Here is a 27,749-nt window from a genome sequence, read left to right as displayed (position 1 = left end):
CGGAAAGTTGTGAGCAGAGTCAAGAATCTTTTGATTATAAGCAACAGAAACTCAATGCACATTAGTTTAAGCCAAAAAGGAAAATGTATAACCAAAATATCCAGAAGTAGACTTTGGGAACAGCGGGATCTGATCTCCCAATAATTTCATATGAATCTGTGTGCGTTGTCAGTAAGGCTCTGCCGGTTTGGTGACAGAGATGGCTGCCAGCATCCTCAAGTTCAGGTTCTCCCAGCTCAGCCACCTCAGGGGTAAGAAGGTGCCTCTTTCCCAGTAGTTATAGCTGACATCCTAGGGCCAACTCTAGTTGGCTCCCATTAGCCACATGACCATCCCTGAACCAGTCACTATGATTCTAACCAGACCTAGGTTATGAGATCACCCTGGAAGGCCAATAATGGGTATTATTTTTACTAAAACGTATGAACTGCTAATTTACAGATATGAAGGTTCATTCCCGGAGAGGTTAGGTATCTCCACAGTATCATGCTGCCTCTTTTGTTAACCAGTTGGTGTTTTTTCAAAGTGTCTAATAAAGACACTGTGTTGGGGGCCCCCAAAACCACCCTCAGGCTTGATGAGTTGCTAGAAGGACTCACAGGACTCAGAATAGCTATTATACTCATGGTTACAGTTTTTTTACGGTAAAAGGATACAGATTAAAATCAGCGAAGGGAAAGGCACATGGAGTGAAGTCCAGGAAAAACCTGGTCCAACCTTCCAGGTGTCCTCTCCCAGTGGAGCACAGACAGTCCAGTTAATTCTCCCAGCACTGAGGTGTGATAGTTCGTGCCAAGTGTTATCAACCAGGGAAGCTCACCTGAGCCTTGGTTTCCAGGGTCTTATTGGGTCAGTGATACCGGCATGCAGCATCTGCATGGCAGACTCCAGCGCCTCAGAACAAAAGCAGGCAGTCACCATAAATCACATTGTTAGCATAAACTATCTGATCAGCTGGTATTGCTTGACCCAAGGGCTCAGAGCTCATCCACCAGGAGCCAGCCAAGGACCAGTCTTGAAGTCAGACCTTTCTTAGGAATATGCAGAGTTTGAGCAACCCAGGCCTGCTGAGTTAACCCTCTCCTGCACAGACAGCCTCCAAATCTTCACAGCAGGGATCCCCAAAGGAAACCAGCTCAAGTGGAGACCACCAGGTACTATAGAAGCTACTGCATCTAGATATTCCGGGGGCAGCACACCTCTTCTTTCCAGTCACGTGGCTGAGCCACGAAGTCAGGCACTTCCTCAGAGCAAAGAAGCATCATGGCATAACCAGAGGATAATGGAATCTGGAGTCAGATCAGACCTGAATTCCAGCATCCCCCCACCTTTACACACACACACACACACACACTCCAACAAAAATAGAAGTTCATCATTACTGCATATGATGTACTCTGATATTTTGTTATCTGTTCTAGAGATTGGCAAACTTTTTCTATGAAAGTATGATAAATATTTTAGGCTTTAGGCTAGGCTCTGTAGCAACTATCAACTCTGCCATTGTAGCACAAAAGCAGCCATAAACATTAAGTGAACAAATAGGCATGGCTGTGTTCCAATAAAACTTTATTTACAAAAACAGGCAGTTTACTGACCCCTGGATTCTCTTGTATTTTTTTCTATTCTTTTTTTCTTTTTTAATGCTGGACATTTAAAGTAAATATTCACTAACAGGTTTATAACCTAGACTTTGAAAAGCTCATTTAATCTTTGTAACAACCCTATGAGTTAAGTAACCCCATTTTACAGATGAGAAACTGGGGCACTGGACATTAGGTAACTTGTACAAGGTCATCTAGTTGGTAAGAGGTGGAATTGGACTTGAACATAAGCAGTCTGGCTCAGAGCCCACACTGTTAACTTACTGCAAAGCACTCAATAAAGATTGGCTGTTATTATTATCCAACCAGCTGTGAAAAAAAACAAAAGACCACAGTCATATAAGTTGATTTCAAGATGAATTTGGGGTGAGCCTTTCTTCTGTTCAAAGGGTTGTGATGCTGAATAAATAGTGTGTGGATCTCACCTCTGAATTAAACATGGTAGAATTAAATGATGAATTAAACCATCTGCTACAAAAGCGTTACGTGCTTAAAATAGAAAACTTGGAAAATTCAGCAAAGGAAATTCTTTATTGGACAAATAGAGTTGTGATTCATTAAAAACAACTTTTCGGTTAAAAACTTGGACTCCTTTTGAAATGAAAATGGTTGCTTCCTAATCCACAGGGATTGGGAAGTAGACCTCTTAAGAATATGGCTTAAATTGGAGAGCTTGTGTATTTGGGAGTGATGGAGGCACTTGACAGAAAACAATTGCCATCATCTAAATTAATGCAAAGTTGATTCAGATTTGAAACCTCCAGGAATCCACATGCCGTTTTCTTCATTCAGGTTTGTTTGACATCAGATTAATTTCGTTTTAGGAAAGACTTACCCTCTCCGCTCCATCCAGGAAATACAGCCATACATCACAAAATAACTTAACTGATCTACAAGGCAGATCTCAGAGCGGCCCATATGGTGAATGTCCTCACCATCCTCCTCTAATTAAGAGAACCTCACCAAGAATGCGTGATAATTAGGTTACAGAGCTGCATCCAGGTCTACAGCATCTGTCTCGGGGTGGGGGGGGGGGCGGGTTCCAACGCTCAAAGCATCCTCATCAGCCTCCTAAATGAATGCGTGCGTAGCCCACCTCGCCACCATCAAAACTGAACCCTGACAAATCTGTAGAACATTAGAGCACATTGAAAAAATCTGCAGCGCCTTATTCTGATTTGTACCTTCACGGGGAGAGAGCCACCCACAAACTCTTGAGTCAGACAAAGATGACATTCCATCCTCCCGAACCCCACCAGCTCCCAGCACAGTCCTTTCGACAGACAATTTACAAATCGAAGCCTGTTTTGGAAAAACTCCCCTTTTCTCAGTTCTCCATTCTGGTTTAAATGGATTGTTTTTTTAAGCACAATCTGTTTCTGCTGTTGCTTGTTTAGGAAATTAACCACTGATTTTTTTTTAATCCAAAGATTATGTAGTGATTAAGAAAATGGTTTTCATGTGAGATGGTACTTTCATAAAACACATCTTTAATAAAGTACCATCTGATTTGGGGTGTTCCTGCTGGGTTTACAGAAGCAGGTTCTTTGCTTAAGGGGGTGAGGAAGTGGACTGGGGGATTTTGACAATAACCAACGCTTGGGGAGTGCCTGCTGCATACCGGGCCCTGGGCTAGGGGTTTACACGTGTGCTGCCTCATTTAGTCCTCCCTGCAGTGTTAGCCTATAGCCTTTTATTAGCTGAAGAACATGGCATGAAGGCTCCCATGTTTTAGGCTTTCTTTGACTGGGAGATGTGCTGGGTCAGATAGCGCGTCCTCCCGCTCCAAGCTGCACAGGGTAACTTAAGCCAACAGACCAGGGTGATGTGTTTATAGAGCATATTAGGGGCGCATTCAGCGGGCAGCATGAGATGAAACCCATGTCTGTCATCCTGTCCTCACTCCAGCTGTCTTTCACATTAATTAATGCTGAGCGTCCACTATTTTTTTTTTCTTTGTTTCTCAGTCTTTCCAACCCTGAAAAAACGTTTTCTCCTTGGAGAGAGTGGTCTGGCCCAGAGTAACACTTTGTGTTACTTAACCCCTGGGACAGTTGTGCTTTTCATGGGCTATTCCAGACTTTTCCACCCCAGCACAACTAGTTTTTATCAAGTGTCTTGAAAAGAGGTCCCCCCTACATAGTTCAAAACAATCTAATAGGCAGCATGCAAGCAGATTTTAGGAAAAGCTGAAATAAGAGAATGCTTAGGGAATAGTTAGGTATTCTAAAGGTTCTCCTCAGAAACTTTTGGGTGTCTTTAAGTTTTTGTTTCAATTTTTAATTATACAAGAAATGCTTGAATCCCTTCTCTTTAAAAAACATTTAGAATATACTGGATAATACTAAAGTTCACTTTGATCATCTCCTCGAACTCCTCTGTCTCCTCCTCTCTGCTTTCCACAAGTAATTGCTGTTCTGACTCTGGGTATATCCTTGCAGATATTTACAAATATATAAGTGCCCATGGAAAATATGTAGTAACATTGTATATGTTTCTAGTAAATGGTAATAACATGCAGTATATAACTTTCAGAAAACTGTTGCTTTCACTCAATATTTTTTTTTTTTTGATGTGTCCTTGGTAATACATGGAGGTCTGGTTCATTTCTTTCCATTGAGTTTAGTTTTCCATTGTATGAATATTCTACATTTTATTTCTCTAATTTCCTTTGGCTGGACAGCTAAATTGTTTCCGAACTTTTGCTATTTACAGACAGTTCTGTAATGAACATCTTTTTACATGTCCCTTGTTCACATGTATGGGTCTTTCTCCAGTTTAATATGTACTGTAGGGTAATATTACTTGAGTATGTTTCCTTTTATTTTTAATTTAGTTTTCTTTTAATCCAAGAAATATATGCATAGAGTTTAAAACCCATAGAGCTCTCCAAAGGAAAGAATTACGAAAAACAGCAGTCCCTAGCGACTTTCCCCCAACCCCACCCTGTCTTTCTGCGCAGAGGCAACAACTCTCAACTCTTGCTGATTCTTTGGGTCTTCACCTCCAAATTTCTAAGTAACCTGCTTCTGTGACCACATCTTGATTTTTTTGTTTTTCTGTTTTAGGCATGGTCTCTGGCTTCCCAAACTGGAAGTTAAGACTTTAGCTCTCTTTTCTCACCCTTGCCTTTATCACACACATGCAGACTTTCTCTTCACATCCTCCCAATATCAGTAAGTCATAATTTCAGCTTTATCAATAGAGAGGATTTGGCTTCTTCTAACTATGCAAATACTTGTCATAGGTAAGCCATTTTGTCTACAATAATTACTTTTCCTGTTTTGTGTGCTGACATGGGACTTGACATTTTTCTGAATAAATCCTTTCAGAGGATAAGTCTGGATGGCCCCTTCTTCTTGCTTCCTGTCTAGTACATGGAGGGCTGGGCACAGGTGGTTAGGTATACAAACAGCCTCGCCAAGAAAGAATGTGCAATCCTGCAGAGGTGAAATGGTTTGGGTATGAGTAATGCGTGGAAACACCCCCAAACCCTTTTGCCAGGTCACACAACGATTCCCTGCTTGGCCCTGAAAAGTTTGTTTTCCCCATTTTCTCTTCGTTATTCATGGAGCGCTGTACCCTGCGACTTCCAGCCAGGATCCGGAGTGCTAAGCTTTGGCTGTTGGGGCCCTAATGAGATGTTTCACCTAATGGCTGCGTTCCTGGGCTTGATTCTTCACAGTTGTGTGTGTGAAGCTGAGATCACCAGCTACGGGTTTTTTCCTTTTTTTTTTTAAGGGTCAAGAAGGGTTTATGTCATTCATTATTTATTTTTATAATAGAAGTAATGCAGCCTCCCAGTAAAAAAATTCAACGGGGAAAAGAAGTGTATGGAGTGACAGGTCAAGGCCCCCTTTACTCCTCTCCCAGTCCTGGCCCCTCCAAAGCCTCCTCTGAAGCAGTATTGCTCTGGAACCAGATAACTTGGCTTCAAATCCCAGCACTTGCTAGCTGTGTGGCCCTGAGCAAGTTACTTGGTGAGCCTCAGTGCTCTCATCTATGAAATAGGAAAATACTAGTGCTCACCTCAAAGAGTGTGGTGGGGATTAAATGAGTTAATACTTAGAGAGTGGCACAGAGAAAGCACTTAATAGATATCAACCAGGAATATTACTAAGTGTTGTCTCTCCTTTTAGACCAGTGGTTCTTAACCTTGACTACACATTGAAATCAAGTGGGGAGCTTTAAACTTTTCTGGTGCCTAGATCCCACCCTCAGCCATTCTGATTTTATTGATCAGGGGTATGGCCTGAGCATCAGGATTTTTAAATGCTCCTCAGATCATCACAGTGTGCAGCCCGGGTTGAGAACCATTATGTGCCATATGCTCCATATTTTCCACGTGTATCAGTTGGAATAGGTGAGGTTATGCTGCAGTAACAAACATCCCCCAAATCTCATCTACTTCTTTTTTTTTTTAACTGGAGTATAATTGCTTTACAATCTCATCTACTTCTTATTTACAGTACGTGTCCATTGTGTTCTGTTGCAGCTCTGACTCTCATCATCTTTACTCTGGAACCCAAGCTAACCGAGTAGCTTTTATCTGGAACATTTAGCCTTGTGAAGTGGGAAGAGAGCATGGTGAACCATGCACTAGCTCTTAAAGCTTCCAAGCAGAAGCAAAACATAACTTCTGCTCACATTTCATTGGCCAAAGCAAGTCATGTGGTCACATCTGAGTTCAACAGGGAGCATCTATATCAGGGGCCAGCAGCCTTCTTCTGCAGGGGGCCAGATAGTCAGTATTTTAGGATCTGTAAGGATCTGTAACAACTACTTACCTCTGCCTTCAAAGCACAAAAGCAACCGTAGACAATACACTGTCCAAAAATGTAAAATTCACTCTTAGCTCGTGAGCCATTCAAAAACAGGCAGCAGGCCAGATCTGGCCCTCAGGCCGTAGTTTGCCAGCCCCTGGTGTATATCATCTTCCTACGGGGAGAAGCTTTTCAGGAAGGGACCCCAAATATGGGTAAAGAGTAATGCAGTCTACATGCTATGTGTATAGAAAAGAGAAGGAGAGACAGAGACAGAGGGAGAGAGAATGGACCCTTTTATTGTACACTGTGTTTTACACACTATACTGTGATACATCTTGCCTTTGTTCCTTAATACTATTTTTCTGGATGATTCTTTCACGTCAGGAGTTCTAGCATTACTCCATTTTTTTAATGGCTGCCTCATTTTCCCGGGTATGGATGTACTACAGTGATTTCTTTGTTTGGTTTGGTTTGGCTGAATTGGGTCTTCGTTGCTGCACGCGGGCTTTCTCTAGTTGCAGAGAGCGGGGGCTACTCTTCAATGCAGTGTGTGGGCTTCTCATTATGGGGGCTTCTCTTGTTGCAGAGCCCGGGCTCTAGGCGCATGGGCTTCAGTAGTTGTGGCGCATGGGCTCAGTAGTTGTGGCCCGCAGGCTCAGTAGTTGTGGCACACGGGCTTAGTTGCTCTGCGACATGTGGGATCTTCCTGGACCAGGGATCGAACCTGGGTCCCCTACATTGGCAGGCGGATTCTCAACCACTGCACCACCAGGGAAGTCCCCTACAGTGGGTTTTGTTTATATGTTTGTTTTCGTAGTTAATCCTCTCTTGTTAGAAAGAAGTGTTTTTTTAAATAGCCGGAGGAGGAGGGCTATAGCCATAGAGCGATTGTTGTAAGGAGAGAACCAACATCCCAGCTCTCCCAGTAGTTTATACATAGTTTATACTGCTTTCCCTGAAATCTCTCAGGCCTCCCTGGAAACACACATTCTCCAAGAGGCTCTCCTTTCCTACAGCCATTTCTGGTTCTTGCAACACTGAACAGTTGCCATTCCAGGGGCATATTTGTGGGGGGGAGATTTAAACACTGACGAGGGTAAATAGAAATGATGAAAAAGTAGAAGTGAAATCTCAGAAGCTGTGCAACATTATCACCCTGACCCCACCCGGAGACACATCTTAGGCCGTGTGCTAGGCGCGCAGATGAGGACAGACCAGATCCGCCATTCAGGGGTGGGCCGGGAGGAGAGGAGGCTGAGACGACAGTGACTCCACTTACTTGCGCTTTTCTCTGCTTCTTCCTAACAGGACACCACGGCGTCCGTGCGCATCGGCCTCATGATGGAAGAAATGATCTTCAACCTCGCAGATACACATCTGTTCTTCAATGACCTGGAGGTTTGGAATTGCTTGATTGCTCATTTCATTCCATAGTCGCTGTATTTAATCACCTGTATCTGGTTTGGGGGCAGAGACACTGCCTTTTTCCTTTTTCGTTTGGAGGCTAGAAACTTTTACTCACAACCCCCAAGAAGGCACAAAGCTGTGGCCAGCCATGGCTTATTGGAAACACACTTGACCGGATTCTCTCCCCACCTTCCCTCTCTATGGTTAATGGGCTTTTCTCTCTGCTCTAGTGGTGATGTCCACTGGCAGTTTTACTAATCCAATCAAGGCTGTGTAGTTTCTTCCTCCTGAAATTTGCTATTTAATAAAGTTTATTAAGGCAAATTAGTACAGATCCTCCTGGGTCAGGAATAATTAGCAGTGGGCCAGGATGGAAGCTTTTAAAAACAATTTACATTCTCCTGAAAACATGTTTTACAAAGAGAGAGAGAGAGAGTGAGCGGTGGGACCGCACGGATTTAAAGTATCTGCTCCTGTGCCCCTACGCAAGTAGCAAGGGAGATAGGAAAAAGGGGGAGAGCAGCTTCAGAAATAAATTTAATTTGTTTGTTTATACCCAGCCTGTGTCAGAAAGATTGGGGAAGAATTTCAAATAGAAAACATATTTAAAATAGAGCTACTAAAGCAAAGGCAAAGGAATTGAAAGCCATGTAATGAATAAGGGTGAGGCATTGTACCAGAAAAAATCTGGCTCAGGCTAACTACAGCAGTTGAGTCTCTCTGAGCTTCCTGGTAGACAAAGCAAGGAGGGAAATGCAGTGCACTACTTACCCCTAATGAAAGAGCAAGCAGCTTTCTTTCTCCAAGGTGAGGAAAGTTTTTTTGGTTGATAAGAGGATTAATGTGGGAATCTTCTAGCTTTGTAAATTATATTCTCGTTATTGGTTTAACAGATTGAAAAATAAAGGCAACCTAAAATAAAACTGCATGTAAAAGAACAATTCTATTTATCCTAGTAGGAATATTTTTTTCTTAGAATCTGGAAAATCCCTGGGTACTCAACTGTGAAGTAGTAATATGAAGGCTATAAATTCCAAATCTGTCCTGGCCAACTGAGAGCATTACTCATTTATCGTCCGGAAAAGATACAGAGTTTCCTTCCCAGTCTGCAGTCCTAGAGTCCAGAAAGGGAAATCCTTGCTGAAATGATCGATCTTGTGTTCCGTCCAGTCTCGGCAAGCCGTTTGGGCCTCAGTCCTCCCATCTATGAAATGAGATTGATGCTCTCTGCCCAACATCTTTTTCAAAGAGAGGATTGAGGTAGAAACTTGCTGAGGAAGGGGACTTCCCTGGTGGTCCAGTGGGTAAGACTCCATGCTCCCAATGCAGGGGGCCGGGGTTCAATCCCTAGTCAGGGAACTAGATCCTGCATGCATGCGGCAACCAAGAGTCTGCATGCCGCAACTAAGGCCCGGCACAGCCTAAATAAATAACTAAATTTTTTAAAAAACTTGCTGAGAAAGAAAGAGAGCTTTGGAGTAGTGGAGAATGCCAGTAGCAAAAAGGCCCAAAACTATCTCTTTAGCCAAAAGCAATGTGCAAGCTCCCTTTACAGAGTCCTCTTATGTCTTGGGGGGAAAAAAAGAGAGAGAGAGAACTTAAAATTAAATTTTTAAATTAAAAAAAAAAACATGGCAATTGAATTCAGCAGGTATTATGGAGCCTAATGTAGTAAAGACTCAGCTGATTGCACATAGCAAAACCCAACTTGCTTTAGCAAAAAATGGAAATTATTGGCCCTTGTAGCTGAAAAGTTCAGGGTAGATGTAGTTTTTCCCTGTCTCCTGCTTAGAATGTCACTTTTGTGCGAGGAGGGACCATGTCTGTCTGATTCACCCTGAATCCCCAGGGACCAGGCAGTAAACAGCCAAACAAATCCATAAACAAGCATGCTTGTGGTAGTGAAAAGGACGTGAAGAAAATAAAACAATCAGATGTGATAGTGAGTGTTGTGGGTGAGGGAGTAGGGTAGGGGAACAGCATTCTCGAGGGGGTCAGGGAAGCCATCTCGAGGACGTGGCACTTGAGCCGAGGCCTGAATGATGACAGGAGCCAGCCAGGTGGAGACCAAGGGAGGTGGGATCAGCAGGTGCAAAGGCCCTGAGGTGAGAACTAGTGTGACGTCATCAAGGATCGGCAAGAAGGACAGGTGAGTGCAGTGAGTGAGTGAAAGCAAGGGGGCGGCTGGGAGGGATGAGTCTGGAGAGGGAGGCGTGAGCCAGACACGAGCCATAGACATCAGAGTTGGACAACCATGGGGCGAGGGAGCATGAAACGGGAAGAGCCACGTGACCTGATTTATGTTTTAAAATGACCACTCTGGCTGCTGCATGGAGATCAGGCAGTAGGACGGGAAAGGTAGAGACAGGGGGACCAGCAAAGAGATACTTCCAAGCAAAAGACGAAAAATGGGTTGGATCAAGATGGGAAGAAGACGTGGGCCCCGGGAGAATGGCAGGAAAGCTGAGAGGCCTTGCCGACGGGTTGGATGTGGGAGGTGAGAGGAGAGAGCAGTCAAGAGAGGCTCCTGGGCTTGGCCTGACCTGGGTGATGGTGCTGTTCTCTGTGATGGGCAACACAGGGAAGATGGGAGAATCCATCCTTCTGTTGTGGGCACATGAGGTCGGAGATGTCTGGGACACCCCAGTGAAATACCAAATCAACAGGCAGATAACACGAGTTTGAAGCTCTCACGCAGTGAAGGTGGTAGACACATAGTAAGCACTTTGTCCGTCTTGGTTGAACCTGAGGCTCAGAGCCAGGTATTTTTTGGACTGCTGTGTGTTCAAGCCCATGTCTTCAGAACCTTGCCCCATCTGCTGTTCCTCGCTGACCCCAAAGTCAAAGTCGCACCTCTTGGAAAAGGATCTTAATTACCAGCTGGAGCTACTCAGTAAAAACAAGCCAGTTTGTTTTTACTCTCTACATTTTATTCCAAAATGTCCCCAGTGCCAGAAGCCCCGAGGGCACCTCAGCAGAATTGAAACCGTGTTATACGATGCAGAAGTTAAGACACAAGTGAAAACATATTGCTTGCTGGTGCAGGGAGCCCCCGTCAAAATCTGAAGGGCAGCCTGGTGGAGCTCCCCAGGGAGGCCCTTCGGGGCTGGAGCCTGGCTCCTGCATGGATGGTCAGATGATGGGGTTTAGGGAACAAAGTCAGATCCCTTTCTGCTCTGAGCCTGCAGTGCCATCTCTAAATAAGGAGATCAGCTCCCACAAGCAGCAGCGATTTATGGAGAGTTTAGCATTCACCAGGCCCTGCTCTAAGTGCTGTGGATTCAGTGGCAAAAAAACAAAAAACGAATAAACAACACAGCAAGATTCCCCCACCCTGGAGGCATTGACCTTCCAGTTGGGGAAGCAGACCATAAACAATTGAATATAAAATGTCAGATAAAGTGTTCCAAAGAGAGACCAGCAGAGCCGGAGGAGATGGTCCCAGGGACTATTTTACTTGGTATAACCAGGTAAGGCTTCTGTGACATTGGAGCAGAGACCTGAAGGAGGTAAGGGAGAGGACCATGTGGGCATCTAGGCAGAGAGTGTGCCAGACAGAGAAAACAGCAGTGCAGAGCCCCTGGGGCGTGGTCAGAGTTGGCAAGTTCCAGGAACAGGAAGGAGAGCCCAGTGCAGCTAGAGCAAAAGAGCAGGAAGGACGGTGGAGGGCAGTTTGGGAGAGGGGAGACAGATCACTTGGGGCCTCTGGGCCATCATAAGGCTCTGGGTAACATTCTAACAGTGACCAGAAGCTATTGGAGGATTTAGAGCAGGGGAGCAACATGACCTGACTCACCGTTCAGAGGCTCCCTCTGGCTGCCGGGTGGAGAACAGACCAAAAGGGGCAATGGTAGAAGCAGGTGTTTGCATTAGATCGGTTCCCGGACTGAAAGGTGCAAGTGCTCATGGGGCAGGGATTCCATGAGGAGGATTGGTCAGAGACAAAGTAGGTGCCAAGTTCAGCTGTATCTCAGGACTTTAGGGATGCGTGTCCAGAGTTTAGGGCAAGTGTCTGCTAATCAGTTCAGTCTGCCTTTGAGTCCTGGCTCCACCATCTCCTGGCTATGTGACCTGTGCAAGTCACTCCACCTCCTTGAACCTCAGTTTCCTCATCTGTTAAATGGGTAGAAGAAAAGCTCCTAACTTCCAGGGTCGTCAGGATGATGGGAGATACACGGAAGCAGTCAGCAGAGAGCCTGGCACACGGTACATGCCCAAGAGATGGGCCTCCCCACCAGAGGGCTGCATGTGCCACTGGGACTGTGCAAGGGGGGTTTACATGGTACAGGGGCAAATTGTTTAATTTAAATCATATGTTTATTGTATGATGAGCTAGAAAAGGTAACTAGGTTGCCCAATCCCCGATTTTACCATAATTCAGTAACAATACATGTAATGCAGAGATAGAGCAAAGATTATGACAGTAGTGAGCAACCTGGCCCTAAATGACAGCCAGTTGCTGGAGTTTGGGCATACATATTGACAATTATCCGGCCAACTTGCCTTTGTGCGAGAGCTACTTCTTTTGCAGTAAAATCCAGGGCAGAGGACCCTCATCTGAAATGTCAGCTGGGTTGTGGAGCAAGGGTGGAGGTTTGATTGAAATTCACACACCTGCCGCTTGGGAGCTCATGAAAGCATCCTCGGGCTCACTGAACTGCGCATGTGCCACTGCCAAAGCCAGGCCGGACCCGGCTGAGTGGAGGTGCCCGGGAGCACAGTCCTCTTGGGTTTGATTTCGGGGCTCAGTGTGCAGCGGGGGAGGCGATGCCATCCATCCTCGTGGCCCCTGCGTGAAGAGGTGAGTGGGGGAAAGCAGGGCAGATTCAGGCGAGGGACAGCCCCGTCCTCGCTTTCCCGTCTTCCCTCGTTCTCAGAGAGCAGGCTCTCCATGTCTGCAACCTCATTATCGTCAAGTGGGGGAGGGTGAGTTTGGAAATGGGAGGGAAGTGTGGATTATCACACGAAGGGGAAGAACTGTTGGCTCCTAGCAGTCGGGGCCAGGGATGCCACATAACCCAGTACTTTGTACAGCCTTGTACAACGAGGAATGATTCCACGCAAAATGCCAGGGGCACCCCGTTGAGAAACTGCACCAAGCCCTTGAGAGTAGTCAATCAGCTGCACCATATTTATGGATCACCTAGCGTACAGCACAATCCAGGCTTCATGTAACTTGCTTTTACTTGAAAAAAATTTTTTTTGTTAAACTTACAGTTTTTCTCTTATTAGTGTTTTAGGGGGAAAATGACTAGCACATTATGCCAGTGATTTCATAGGTGATATTGCTTAGGATGAAACTAAGGTTTTATTTTTTGTTTGTTTGTTTGTTTTATTGAAGTATAGTTAATTCACAATGTTGTGTTAGTTTCTGGTGTACAACAAAGTGATTCGGTTATACAGATATATTTTTTCATATTCTTTTCCATTATGGTTTATTACAGGATATTGAATATAGTTCCCTGTGCTATACATAAATCCTTGTTGTTTAATTTATATATAGTGGTGTGTATCTGTTAATCCCAAACTCCTAATTTATCCCCCCGTTTCCCCTTTGGTGACTATATGTTTGTTTTCTATCAATATGTCTGTGAGTCTGTTTTTCTTTTGTCAATAAGTTCATTTGTGTCATATTTTAGATTCCACGTATAAGTGATATCATATGGTATTTGTCTTTCTGTGTCTGACTTACTTCACTTAGTGTGATAATTTCTAGGTCCACCCATGTTGCTGCACCATGTCATTATTTCATTCTTTTTTACGGCTGAGTAGTATTCCATTGTATATATGTACCACATCTTCTTTATCCATTCATCTGTTGATGGACACTTAGGTTGCTTCCATGTCTTGGCTGTTGTAAATAGTGCTGCAGTGAACATTGGGGTGCATGTGTCTTTTCAAATTAAGAGTTTTCTGCGATACATGCTCAGGAGTGGGATTGCTGGATCATATGGCAACTCAATTTTTAGTTTTTTAAGGAACCTCCATACTGTTCTCCATCGTGGCTGCACCAATTTACATTCCCACCAACAGTGTAGGAGGGTTCCCTTTTCTCCACACCGTCTCCACCATTTGTTATTTGTAGACTCTTTAATGATGGCCACTCTGACCAGTGTGAGGTGATACCTCATTGTAGTTTATGTTTCCCTAATAATTAGAAGCTACGGTTTTAAACATTTAAAAAGGAAAGTTGATTGAAAGGGGTATGATAGGCTGCATCACAAATAGTAGTGGTGAACATTGTTTGAGAAATTGTCTCAGTGATATCAATTATGTTTCAGTAATTTAAATCTCTGTGTGATAGAGAATGTATCTCTTACGGAAGGTCACAGTCAAAACCACTTGAAAGCCAATGCTCTAGAGCCCTAGGGATGTCTGTGTTCTATTCTGCACTGTCCAATACAGTAACCACTGGCCACATGTGGTTATTGAGCACTTGAAATATGGCTAGTGCGACCGAGGCACTGAATTTTTAATTGTGTTTAATTTTAAATAATTTTAATGTAATTAGCCACATGTGGCTGGTGGCTATCATATTGGACAGAACATTTACCTCATTGTACTCATTGTAGAAAGTTCTATGAGACAGTGAAGCTCTGAAACCCTAAATTTGTAAGACATGACCTACATTTTCAGTTAGGATGGTGATGATAATAATAATAATAATAATAGTAACAGTAATCACAGCTGACATTTACTGAACACTTACTAGGTACCAGGCACTGTTTTGTGCAGTTCACATGTATTAACTTGTTTAATCTTCACTATTATTATCGCTATTGTCTCAGTCTGCTCAGGCTCCCATAACAAAACATCACAGACTGTATGGCTTAACACAACAGAAATTAATTTTCTTACCATTCTAGAGGCTAGAAGTCCCAGATTAAGGGGCTGGCAAATGTGGTTTCTGGTGAGAGCTCTCTTCCTGGCTTGTAGAGGCCACCTTCTCACTATGTCTCCACATGGCCTTTCCTCAGTGTGTGTACAAGGAGAGGGAGAGAGAAAGGGAGAGAAAAAGCATGTGCTAGCCAGCTCTGCTGTCTCTTTTTATTAGGACACTAATCCTATCAGATCAGGGCACCACCCTTATGACCTCACATAACCTTAATTACTTCCTTAGAGGCCCCCTCTCCAAATACAGCCACCTGAGTGTTTGTGCTTCCACATATGAATTTGGGGAGGACACAAACACTCAGTCCATAACACCCATTTTACATATGAAGAAACTGAGGCACAGAGAGGTTAAGCGAACAACCCAAAGTCACACAGTTGGCAGTGGCAGTATTCAGACCCAGGCAGCCTGGCTCCAGGGCCCTTGCACTTATCCACTGTGCTGTGCTGCCTCCCCCAGGAGAACGATTGCCATCTGGCTGAGAAAGAAGATTCCCAACAGGAAATCTAGACTCTACAGTGCTGTAGACAGTGGGTTCAAAGGGAAAAGGAGAGCAGGGAGGATTGGTGCAGCCAGGAAGCCTGGAGGAAGATGAGCAAGGTCTGACAGCAAGAGGAGGAGAAATTCCCAGTGTAAACGAAGAAGACAAAGATGAAAAACTCCTCCGTGAATTATCATGTCATCTTCACATCGTATATGCAAAACAAAAGTCACACAAATAACAGCAACCTAAACCACACTAAACTACTACGGCACCTTCTCTTCCCCCCTGCAAGGGGAACAAAGCAATAAACAAAGGATCTGAATGCATTTCTAGAAAGAAGGATGTGGACTGAGGTTGGAGCCGAGTGGGGGGCACAGGTGAGAATAATAAACCCAATCACAGCGACAGCTGACATGTCCTGAGAGCTCACTGTGTGCCAGGCAGTGCCCGAAGGGCTCACCTGCATGCCTTCATTTAACCTTTCCAACAGTCACAGAAGGTAGATACTGTTACGTATCCCCATTTCAGAGATGGGAAAACTGAGGCACGGAGAGGTTAACTTGCCCAGGGCTGACACGTATTGAGCTCTTACCCTGTGCCAAGCATCACATGTGTATTTTCTCACTGAAATCTCACAAGTACCATGGAAAGGGAGATTTTTTTTTTTTTAATCTCTGTTTTACATATGAAGAATGAAGCCCAGGGAGGTCATTTTTCAGGGGTCACAGAGCTAGTAAGAGTAGAGTGGAGATCTGATCCCAGGCCAAGCTGACTTCTAGGCTGGGACGTTTATCTTTCACGGAAGATACAATTTTTTATTTATTTATTTATTTTTCGCTGCGTTGGGTCTTAGTTGCTGTGCGCGGGCTTTCTCTAGTTGCCCCGAGCCGGGGCTACTCTTCGTTGCAGTGAGCAGGCTTCTCATTGCGGTGGCTTCTCTTGTTGTGGAGCATGGGCTCTAGGCGCACAGGTGCTGTAGTTGTGGCTTGCGGGCTCTAGAGCGCAGGCTCAGTAGTTGTGGCACATGGGCTTAGTTGCTCCGCGGCATGTGGGATCTTCCCAGACCAGGGATGGAACCCGTGTCCCCTGCATTGGCAGGTGGATTCTTAACTACTGCGCCACCAGGGAAGTCCCAAAGATACAGTTTTGAGATGAACAGTGAATTGGAGAAGGAATACAGGTCCACAGAGTGGATGGAAGAAAAGAGTCCTTCATAAGAAACAAGATCAACCTAAAGGTTTTGACAGAAGGTATCCCTGGCCCGAATCAGGCGTGGCCAGGCTGGAGGGTGGGCTGGAGGGGGAGCGTTTCAAGATGCTGCCAGAGCTTTGGGAAGGATCATGCTGGAGGGTCTCAGAAGTGGCTGGAATCTGGGCAGGCCGTGGCTGCCTGCCTGACACCTGGGCCTGATTGCTAAACATCTGATTTACGGTTCTGCAGGAGCTGTCAGGGAGAATAATATTTCACCGTGTCAGCACTGAACTGCTCTCCAAGACGTTCTGCCCAACTGACCATTAATGCAACACAGGCCACAGCCTGTTTAGTGCTCTTCAGATAAGTTAAACACTTAAACAACACGAGAAAGACAGCCCAGGTTTCCCTCCCAGGGAGCAGGCCCCTCTCTGGCTAGTCTAGAGGCAGCATTAAGCACTCTCACTTTTAAAATATACCTGCCTTGAAGGAGAAGGAGTGGGCAGGGAGTCCATCTGGGCTTGGATGAGAGTCATTTTTCTAAAGCAAATTTGTCAACAATTTCCTTTCTGCATTCGTGTCTCCAGGCAGCCAAGGACAAAAAGTAATGGGATCAGACCACAGCAGAGCAGGTTGGGAAAACCCCGGCTGTCACCAGCATAATCAGAACGGATTTTGATGGGTATTTGTCACCGGGCTTACTGTTCAGAAACAAGCAATGATGAGAATACTAAGGATCAAAACCTATGGGGTGCAGGCAAAGGCTGATCCAGACAGCCTTAAATTAGAAAACCAGGAAAATTAATAAGAACTGGTAACTGAAAAGATCATTAAGGTAGAAAGCCTTTGGCAAGCATTAACAAGAAAAAAAAGAGGGAGAAGAAGAGATCAGTAACCAACATCCAGAATGAAAGGGTGGACATTATTATAGGTTCAGGGGAGATTCTTTTTTTTTTTAATTATGAGAATACCATGAGCAATATTGTTCCAATGAACTTGAAAACCTGGATGAAGTTGACCCTTTTCAGAAAGATGTAAATTATCAAAATTAACCCAAGGGGAAAATTTTTAAATAAATCAGTGACCATGAGAAATTGAAATCGTAGTTAAAGGTATACAGCTCTGGGCTTCCCTGGTGGCGTAGTGGTTGAGAGTCTGCCTGCCAATGCAGGGGACACGGGTTCGAGCCCTGGTCTGGGAGGATCCCACATGCCACGGAGCAACTAGGCCCGTGAGCCACAACTACTGAGCCTGCACGTCTGGAGCCTTTGCTCCGCAACAAGAGAGGCCGCGATAGTGAGAGGCCCGCGCACCGCGATGAAGAGGGGACCCTGCTTGCCGCAACTAGAGAAAGTCCTCGCACAGAAACGAAGACCCAACACAGCCAAAAATAATAAATAAATAAATTTAAAAAAAAAAAAAAAAAAGGTGTACAGCTCTAACAAAGGCACCAGGTCCAGCTCGTTTTAAACAAGAGTTCCACCAAACATTCAAGGAAAGGATAAATAAATCCCATCCTGCACAAACTGCAGGGCAAAGAAAAGGTGGGATGCTCTCTCATGCATTTCAGGAGACTAATGTTACCTTGAAACTAAATCTGGACTTTGAGCACATGACAAAAGGATAAATCACTGTCATCGCTGATGAACGATGGGACGCTCCTGCAATCCCACAGATACCTTCACCCAGGCCCTGTGACCCTTTATGTAAGTTCCACTTGGCCCTGTCTGAGCTTCAGTTTCCACACTGGTGAAAGGAGTGGTCTGGACTATAATCGGTATCATTTATTAGGCCAGCCACATGCCTCGTTACACACCTGCAAGTGGATGCATTACCCATATTTCATAATTTTTAAAAAATCCAGGACTTCCCTGGTGGCACGGTGGTTAAGACTCCACGCTCCCAATGCAGGGGGCCTGGGTTCGATCCCTGGCCAGGGAACTAGATCCCATGTGCATGCCGCAACTAAGGAGCCAGCAAGCCACAACTAAGGAGCCCGTGAGCCACAATTAAGGAGCCTGCCACAACTAAGGAGCCTGCCTGCTGCAACTAAGACCTGGCACAACCAAATAAATAAATAAATATTTTTTTTAAATCCTGGAGACCTTGGTCTGTTGCCCAAGAGGGCCCAGAAGTAATGACACTCCTGTAGCAACTAGCACACCCAGCATCCAGATCTTGGCTTCAAAACACCATTTTCCAGTGAAAGGAACCAGGGCTCCTTGGAGAAGTGACTGATTCTAGGGCTGGGACAGAGAAGTTACATGATAAACATGGAGCATCTTACAGTACCAAAAACTAAAGAAGTGCTCAAAAAACCCCATGATGATGGGGTATGTCAAAGGGACACAAGTGCTGACGGGAAGGGTTCCCAGTGGCCAGAGCTGGAACACTTTGAGTACTAAAACAAATAACATAGTATTCAACCCAAAATATAAAATAAGTACCCATGAGTCCATACTGACACAGATAAATGATTGAATAAATAAGTGGGGGAGAACAGACAAATCTCCCATACAGAAAAATTCAAAATAATTTATGTAGATACTCTACCCTTTACTGTGAGCTTTGCATAGTTTCTTCCTTCCAAAGAGTATACTATGGAAAGGTGGGGGGAGAGTAACTTTACAGTGGAGAAGCCTGAGGAACACTACCTGAGCCAGGTGATCAAGGTCAACATCAACAGTGATGTCATGTTGATAGTATGTACCCTTGATGTGAAGTGATGAGAGTGGCACTTTTACCTCTGTGATCTTCCTCACCAAAACCCATAACTCCAGTCTAACCATGAGAAAAACATCAGACAAATCCCAGTTGAGACGTTCTGCAAAATACCTGACGAGCACTCCTTTAAACTCACTAAAACCAAGGAAAGTCTGAGAAACTATCACAACCCAGAAGAACCTAGAGACAAGACGACAAAATGTAATGTGGTACCCCAGATGGGATCCTGTAAGAGAAAAAGGATGGCAGTAGAAAAACTGAATAAAGAATTGACATTAGTTAATAATAATATAGTGATATTTATTAGTTGTGACAAATATACTATTTGAATATAAGATGTTAACAATAAAAGAAACTGGGTGTGGGATATATGGGAACACTCTACTGTATTCACAATTTTTCTGTAAATCTAAAACTATTCTAAAATTAAAAGTTTATCACAGGGACTTCCCTGGTGGCACAGTGGTTAAGAATCCACCTGCCAATGCAGGGGACACGGGTTTGATCTCTGGTCCAGGAAGATCCCACATGCCACGGAGCAACTAAGCCCATGCGCCACAACTCCTGAGCCTGCGCTCTAGAGCCCGCGAGCCACAACTGCTGAGCCCGTGCACCACAACTACTGAAGCCCATGCGCCTAGAGCCCATGCTCCGCAACAAGAGAAGCCACCGCAGTGAGAAGCCACCGCAGTGAGAAGCCCGCGCACCACAATGAAGAGTAGCCCCCGCTCGCTGCAACGAGAGAAAGCCCGCGCGCAGCAATGAAGACCCGATGCAGCCAAAAAAAAAAAAAGTTTATTACAAAAAAAACCTGAAGACTCACAGGTGTCTAGTAACTTTCCCAAGATCACACACCTAGGGAACAGCGGGGCTGACACTGCAGCCCAGGGATGGGCATTTGAAGGCCAACTACAACATCAAGGACGTGTGAAACTGAATGTCTCTACCCTAGTTCTCTTCTGCCCCGCTTCCTGAGATGCATTAATGTGTAGCATCCTGACGTGTCTTTGGAATTTGGACTGAAGACTGCAATGTCCTGCTTTGCTTCTAAATTGCTTCATCAGCAGAGCTGACCATCCATGAACCTCTTTCAGTGGTGAGCTCAATTCAGTTTGGGCCTATGGAAATCAAAATAGTAATACTAGTGATAATTAAGGCAAACGTGTATGTGGCATTTTCTGTGGGCGAGGGACTTTTCAAAATGCTTTACCTGTATTGATTCATTCAATCCTTATAAAACCCTATGTGGGCAGTACCATTCTATAGCTCAATTACAGACAAGGAAGTTGAGAGTCACAAAGATTAGTACCTTATCCAAGTCCATTCTGTTAGTAAGCAGAGTCAGAATTTGACCCAGATCCCAGAGTCTGTGCTCTTAACTGCTGTACTCTCTGACCTTGCAAAAACCAGTTTAAAAAAAAAAAAAAGGCACTACCTTTAGGGTTTCCCAGTTTAGCAGATGAAAGAAGAAATCGGCCATTATATCAGGCCTAGATTAACCCTACAGGCCCCACAAAGTGTGGAAGCACAGAAACATTTGTCCTGACATGGCGTAGAGTTGGGGCAGTTTTTACAAAGGCAGTGACATCAACAAACCTTCACAGGCTTTTGATAGATGGAAAGAGAAGGGAAAAGCATTCAAAACAGAAGGAACAGCAAATGCAAAGGCCCTGGGGCAAGAGCATGAGGGTTGTTGAAGGACTAGCAGGGCCTGCTGTGTCTGCAGTGCAGTGAGAGGGATGGGAGATGGTGGGGGGAGAGTGATGAGTGGGAGGGTGTGCAGACAAGTGGGGCCCGAGTCATGGTGAGGACTGTGCTTTCACCTGGAGGGAGGTGGGAGACATTATGGGGTTCTGAGCAGGGGAGGGACAGGATCTGACTTAGGGTTTAACAGGATCCCTCTGGCTGCTGGATGGAGACTAGGCTGGAAAGATGGGGGTAGACAAGGGTAGAAGCAGGGAGAGTGAGGAGGTGACTATAATAGTCTGAGTCAGGGGTCAGTTAACTTTTTCTGTAAGGAGCCAGAGAGTAAACATTTTAAGCTCTGCGGCTCAGGCTGTCTCTGTCTCAACTACTCAGTTCTCCTGTTGTAGGACGAAATCAGCCCTAGACAGTATGTAAATGAATGAGCATGGCTGTGTTCCAATAAAACTTTATTTACACAAACAGCAGGCAAGCCAGATTTAGCCCGCGGGTCATAGTTTGCCACCCTCTGGTGTAGGTGGCAGGTAATGATGGCTTGGACCATGGTGGGAGCAGCAGGGGAGCCTCTCTTTTCCGGGGACATAAGAAGTACCTTGAGGACAAGAGTCAGGTTAGTCCCGAAACCTCCCCTCTCTTGACCCAAGCATCCTCTGATGCTGTTCCGGGCCCACAGGAGGCATTTGTATAAATTAGTCTTAGGATGGATGGGTCTTTGCAAGCACAGGCTCTGGAGGCAGACAGCCTCCTGGCCTCCTCCTCACCCTCACTGTATGGCCTCGGAAGTTTTCTGCGGTAACAAAGTACCCAGACTGGGTGACTTATTAAACAACAGAAACTTCCTGTCCTGCAGGTCTTGAGACCAGAAGTTCAAGATCAAAGTGTCGGCAGGGTTGGCTCCTTCTGAAGGCTCTGAGGGAGAATCTGCTCCTTGCCCCTCTCTCCTAGCTTCTCCAAGACATTCCTTGGCTTGTAGACCTATCACTCCACCTCTGCCCTCACGGTCACATGATGTTCTCCCTGTGTGCATACCTGTCTCTGTGTCCCCATTTCCCTTTTTTATCAGGACATCAGTCATATTGGATTAGGGCCCACCCTCATGACCCCATCTTAACTTGATCATCAGTGAAGACCCTCTTTCCAAATAAGGTCACATTCCCAGGTACTGGGGTTAGAACTAGCAACACCTTTTGAGGGGACACAATTCAGCTCATAACAGACCTGTTCCTGTACTTCTCTCACCTCATTTTCTCCTGTATAAGATGAATGACAATAGTATCCCCGTTAATCTATGTGAAGTGCTGAGCACAGACCCCGGCATACTGGGAGCCAGTCAGAGGCTATATATTGCTGGCCTCTGTCCTCCAGTGTTAGATCCTGCCTTCTCCTCTCCTCCCAGGGAGATACTTTATTTTTCAAAAGCAATATATGTCCATATTCTCCTTGTAAAGGAAGGCAGGAGGGAAGGAAGGAAACAGGGAGGGAGGGAGGGAGGAAGGAAGGAAAGGAAAGGAAAGAAAGCATTTCAGTAAGATTAAAGCCTCCTTTGACCACTAACCCAACGCCAGTGCCTTCCCAGATGGAATTACTGTTCCCAGTCAGATGTGTGAGCATCCAGATCTTTCTATTTCCATTTATGTATATGGATACATTCATATATAACACCTTGTTTTGTTTTTAATTGGTTTTTATAAATAGCAACGTGTGTGATACCGGATGTCTCATTCTCCAGTCTGCTGCTTTTTGCACTGTAGGATGTCTTGGAAACATTTCCATGTGCTAACATAACTATCTCCCCCTTTCTTCTGAGCTGCCGGGTAGGATTCCCCTGAATGGATATACCACAGTTCATTCCACCATGATACAATCGAGGGAACTGCAGGTGTTTGCAGTTTCTCACTGGGATGCTGGACATCCTTGCACGAGACTCTTTGCAGGTGTTTCTCTGGGTCAGAAAGTGTCAATTCCTCAGCCCCACTGCGCCTCACCAATGGCAAGGCCACAGGAACCCATCCTCTGTCTTGGGCGGGTGGTCCCGCTCAGACCCCCCCCCCCCCCGCCCATGATAGTCACACTCTGACTCCAGAGAGGCCAGAAGCACCCTGGGCAGTGAGAAGCTGGCATCCTTTGAGAGGCCTGCCCCCCGTGCAGCACGGTTGAGAGGCATGTGATCCTCTTCCCCCAGGGCCCAGCCCCATCTTCGTGTCCTCCGCATTGTCCCACTCCCCTCGGTGCTGGCTCAGCGGGTAACTCAATCCAGGTCAGCTGGTGGAGTATGAGGTAGTGTCTAGCTGAGCGTCATGGTATTTTATTAAGCCCGAAATGTGATCGCTACTGTTGTCACACTTTAGCACCCCCGACAATCCCCTCGCAAATGAGAAAAACAGAGCCTCCCCACATACCTTTCCCCTGACATCAGGGAAAGCACAGGGAACCCTGCCCAGGGGCCTGAGCCCTGGTGACCCCCCAGAGCAGCTTTCAAGCTTGAGGGAAGGCCTGGGGGCCACGGGGAGGTGTTTTTCCAATTTCAGGCAAAGCAATGGACTGGGGGGAAATCTGCTATTAATTTTTCCTCGGTGCCTGGGTCTCCGAAGTCAGCACTGGCTTTTAAATACAGTTTTCATTAACCTGTTAGGATTGCTGGCCCTAGGATCCTTCCATGTATATGAGATTGCTCTGGATCAGAGGTTTCAAACTAGGATGCCCACAGGGGCCAAGTAACCAGGTAAGGTAGAGTGAGGAGAACCCAGTAGAGACTGTGGAGGAGTGGAGATGGATGTCAAGGCTAAGGATTCTCGGGATAGAAGAATGCCAGCCCTGCGTTGCCAGAGCATGTAAATTCTCAAAGTAGCTGAAAATCTAGAGAGACAGAGAAAGAGGGAGAACAAGAAGAGCGAGAAGGGAGGGAGGAAAGGGGGAGAGAGAGAGATGGCTATTGTTCCAAAAAATGTTTTAATGTTTTAAGCACATTTTGGGCTAAATGAGATATGTCTCCAGGCCAGCTTGCACGCTCTTCCTTAATTGAACCTATCAGCACAGCAGAGAAATTGTCAACCTCGTTTCTTTATCCCTCCAGAGCTGCACTGTCCAATAGAATGTTCTGCGATGATGGAAAACGTGCACCATCCAGTATGGTAGCCATTGGCTCCATTTGGCTATTGAGCACTTGAAATAGGCCTAAGGAACTGAATTTTCTATTCTGTTTAATTTTAATTGAATCTAACTATAAAGAACCACATGTGGCTAACCTCTACTGTATTAGATAATGTGACTATCGACTCTTCCAGTTGGGGCGTACCATCGTGCTCAACTATTTAGGAAAGGACACACCCTCTCAGGGAGGGGGATCAATTATACCACCAAGACATTAGAATCCTGGGTGCGTGGAAAGAAAGGAAATATGGAATACAGCAGAAAAGGTTTAGGTGTAAACCAGATGTCTGCTCACTCAAGGATGGTCACTCAGTGCCCCCCACCTAGTCTTTTTCCAGTACTATCCAAAGAGTTTCTCAGTTGGGGTCACCACTGAGCGTCCGCCATGTTCTTTGCCCTCTGCTCTGGCTACCATTTGCCCATGGCTGACCCCGAGGAAGCCTCTGGGCAGACCTCCCTGCTGTCAGACCTGTCAGAGCACACCGTTGCCCACGCCCGGGCGCTGTGCCAGGCCCACAGACACGTGAGGTGCCGTGCAGCAGGACCCTGAGTCCTACTTGGTCACTGCCACAGAGCTGTGGGCAAAGTGTGCCAGGGACTCTGGAAACAAACCTCTTTCCAATCCAGAGGATCCAGCAAACCGCCTTCCAGTCCAAAGCTCATTCAGGGGGGCCAGAGAGGGATCAGGGGCCACACCACCCCTTCTTCCAGGTTCCAACCTTGATCCCCACAAAGCAGCCCAGGCTGCCCCAAATGCCACTGTCCCCACCCCCTCTACCCCCGCATCTCCGTAACAACTAAGTTACCTCTGTATATCTTTAAAAAGTGATGGAGGGAAGGTGGTCCCATCATCCCCCAGCAAAACTCTTGTTCTCAAAGATAAACTCAAGCCTCTTCCTTGTGTAAAAAGAGATCTGCTCAAAATGTTGACAACACCATTTTTTTCCCAGCTTCTCTCCTCCCATCAAGGGCCCAGAGATGTTACAACCAGTTTTTCTCTCAGAGGTCAAGCTCAAAGTTCCACGTGCATCTCCTCTCTCTAGCAGTCTTTGCGAGGAGATATCTGCCCCCTGAAATTGTCTTGCAAACCAAAACGTGGATGTTTACAAATCTTAACACAATAATCAAAACTAACATTTATGTAGCCAGACCCTTCTCCTCTCGTCAACCTTGTGAAGCAGGTTCTGTTATTATCTCCATTTGCCAAACTGATCTCTGAGATTCGGGGTGGTTAAGTCACTTGCTCAAGTGGTTGGATCCAGGATCCAAACCCAGGCGATCTGATTCCAGAGCCTGAGCTCTAACCAGTACCGTTGGGGGGCAGGCACAGCGTGCTCACGATTTTTGCCTTATGGACCGATCATCTGAATGGACCTTCTGATGGAGGTAGAGTTCACAGGCTTCCTTGGGGGCTGTTGCATCACTTGCCTCTTGGTTGCAAAATGACAGAAATCCATCTCCACTCACTTAAATGGAAAAGTCCGTGTATTCATCTCCTACGGCTGCTGTACCAAATTACCACACACTTAGTGGCTTAAAACAACACAGTTCTGGAGATCAATGTCCAAAATCAATTTCACTGGGCTGAAGATGTTGGCAGAGCTGGTTTCTTCTGGAGGCTTTGAGGGGAGAATATGTTTTTTCGCCATTTTCGGCTTCTGGTGGCCGCCTGTATTTCTTGGCTTGCGGCCTCTGCCTTCACCTTCAAAGCACCTCAGTCCAGTTCCCTTCTCCTCTCTGTCGTCAAATACCCCTCTGCCTCTTACTTACAAGGACCCTTGTAATTACATTTGGGGTCCACCTGGAAAATCCAGGATAATCTCCCCATCTCAAGATCTTTAACTTAATCACATCTGCAAAGTGCCTTCTTCTGTATACATTTCCTGAGATTAGGACAGGGATGTTTTGCGGGGGCTATCATTCAGCCTACCATAGTAGTCAGGGTGGCCTTGTCTCAGTTGTGGCTGGATCCAGAGGAGCAAACAATGTGATCGGGGCCTCATCCCTCTCTCCAACTCCCAGACCTACTTTCCTCTAACAGCCCCAGGCTTAATCTCACCATCCAGCAGCTCTAGGGAAAGGAGAGTTCCTCTTTCCCAAAAGTCCCAGGGCTGGTTCTCATTGGTCCAGCTGAGGCCACACACTCATCTCTGAAGTAATCACTGTGGCCAGAGGGACCCTGGGTCTCTCTGATTGGTTGAGCCTGGGTCATGTGCCCACTTACATCATCCCCTCCCCTCAATCTTAACTCCCATGTGTTACGGTAGTTCTCCAAAGAGAACTGAGAGATGTATGGGTGGTGGAAAGCAGCATGTTATTGGAGTCCATTGAACGGTGAACCCTTGGAATGGTGCCTGGCACATAGTAATGCTTGATAAATGATGGTCACAGATCGTGGGACACAGAGGGGGACTTGGGCAGGGGGTACCTCCTGAAGCTAATGCTTGAAGAATACAAGGTTCACTAAGCAGATGAAAGCAGAAGAGCGTTCCAAGCAGAGGAAACACTTTGAATAGTGAGAGGCTTCCACCGTATGGCCATGATAACCATAGGTCCTAGTGTACCTGGGGGCAGAGGGAGATAGGTCCTATTTTGTGCCTGTCCTCCTAATGGAGCGTTGATAGCAGCCCCCTTTACATTGCAAAACTATCTAGGTTTGCATGATAAATTATACGGTCACCACCACCCCTTATAGCCAAAGGCAAAAGAGGATGAGACTTAGCCCAAGGTCACCTGACCTTTAGTGGCAAAGTTTGGACTAGAATTCAGGACTCTGACTCCCAGTCCAGTGCTCCTTCACCCCTCAGCTTATGAAACCAGCTCTTAAAGGCTGCATCAGCTTCACCAGTCACGTTTCTCCCTTTTTCTCTTCTTGCCAAATTCTCTGTAGGACTGTGACCAGATCCACGTGGACGATGTCTCATCCGATGACAATGGGCAAGATTTAAGGTAGGAATTTGGGGAGTCAATCAAAAATGCCCCTTCTGATTGGTTATCAAGCTTGCCTTCCACTAGGAAGCAGAGAGGAGGGACGGGCTGCTTATCAGGGCAAGGTGTGCCTGCCCTCAGCCAGAGCTGGGACTGGCGTTTCTCTGAACTCAAAAATCACAACCCTGCCCCCCACCCTGCAGCCTGCTCCGCATCACCTCGAATCACTGAGGCTGAGCTTTCTGCGGATCCTCTGTGACTCTGCTTATGTTTCTCTCTCTCTGGGTTTTTCCCTGCTTACTAAAGAAATGCATGCACATTGTAAAAAATGTCATACACCACCTCTGATCTTGTCTCCCAGAATCACCACCAAGAGTCTGGTAAACCTTTCTCCAAGGTTTGACTGCACTCACTAACATACATACGTTATTTAATGTAAAACTGATATAGTCAACACTCAAAAAAATATTTCTTGAGTGAGTAAGTGGTATGTCTGATTTCTAGGGGAAAACACTCCTAGGACGTGAATTCCAGAAATAAGGTACCCAACTGCTCAAAATGAGACAGCTTTCAGAAGAATGCGGCTGGAATGTTCCAAGCCTGCCCATTATAAAAACGGAACCCTAGTTATTAATCTGTGCTTATCAAAATTAATCACTATTCAACGCCTCTAGGCCCATCAAAAATATTATGAGACCAAATAACGTTTTGCCTGTGAGCCATTCGTGATAACTTAACTTAGTGTTTGCTTCCTAGGTGTGTCTTCCAACTTACTCAAAAAAAAAGAAATCAAAGTTTCTGTTCCTGAGCCCTGCAAGTCTTTTCAAAGCCCAGCACAATTAGAAGTGATAGCTGGGCATCGCCTGCTTCGTTTTAATTAGCCATTCAGAAAATCCCTT

At 45.6% G+C, this 27,749-nt stretch overlaps 1 protein-coding gene across 1 annotated transcript in view; it reads left to right on the top strand.

Moving 5' to 3' along the window:
• Positions 1–27,749, top strand: part of EYA2 (EYA transcriptional coactivator and phosphatase 2) — a 287,678-nt gene that overhangs the window by 243,202 nt on the left and 16,727 nt on the right. The window contains exons 10-11 of the mRNA XM_061210001.1: positions 7,679–7,768; positions 26,813–26,871. Of these exons, the coding sequence (XP_061065984.1) occupies positions 7,679–7,768; positions 26,813–26,871 (149 nt within the window). The remainder of the gene's footprint in view (positions 1–7,678; positions 7,769–26,812; positions 26,872–27,749) is intronic.

Source organism: Eubalaena glacialis, chromosome 13, assembly GCF_028564815.1.
Source record: "Eubalaena glacialis isolate mEubGla1 chromosome 13, mEubGla1.1.hap2.+ XY, whole genome shotgun sequence".
Classification (NCBI taxonomy): Eukaryota; Metazoa; Chordata; class Mammalia; order Artiodactyla; family Balaenidae; genus Eubalaena; species Eubalaena glacialis.
This window is presented reverse-complemented; position numbering and strand designations above follow the sequence as displayed.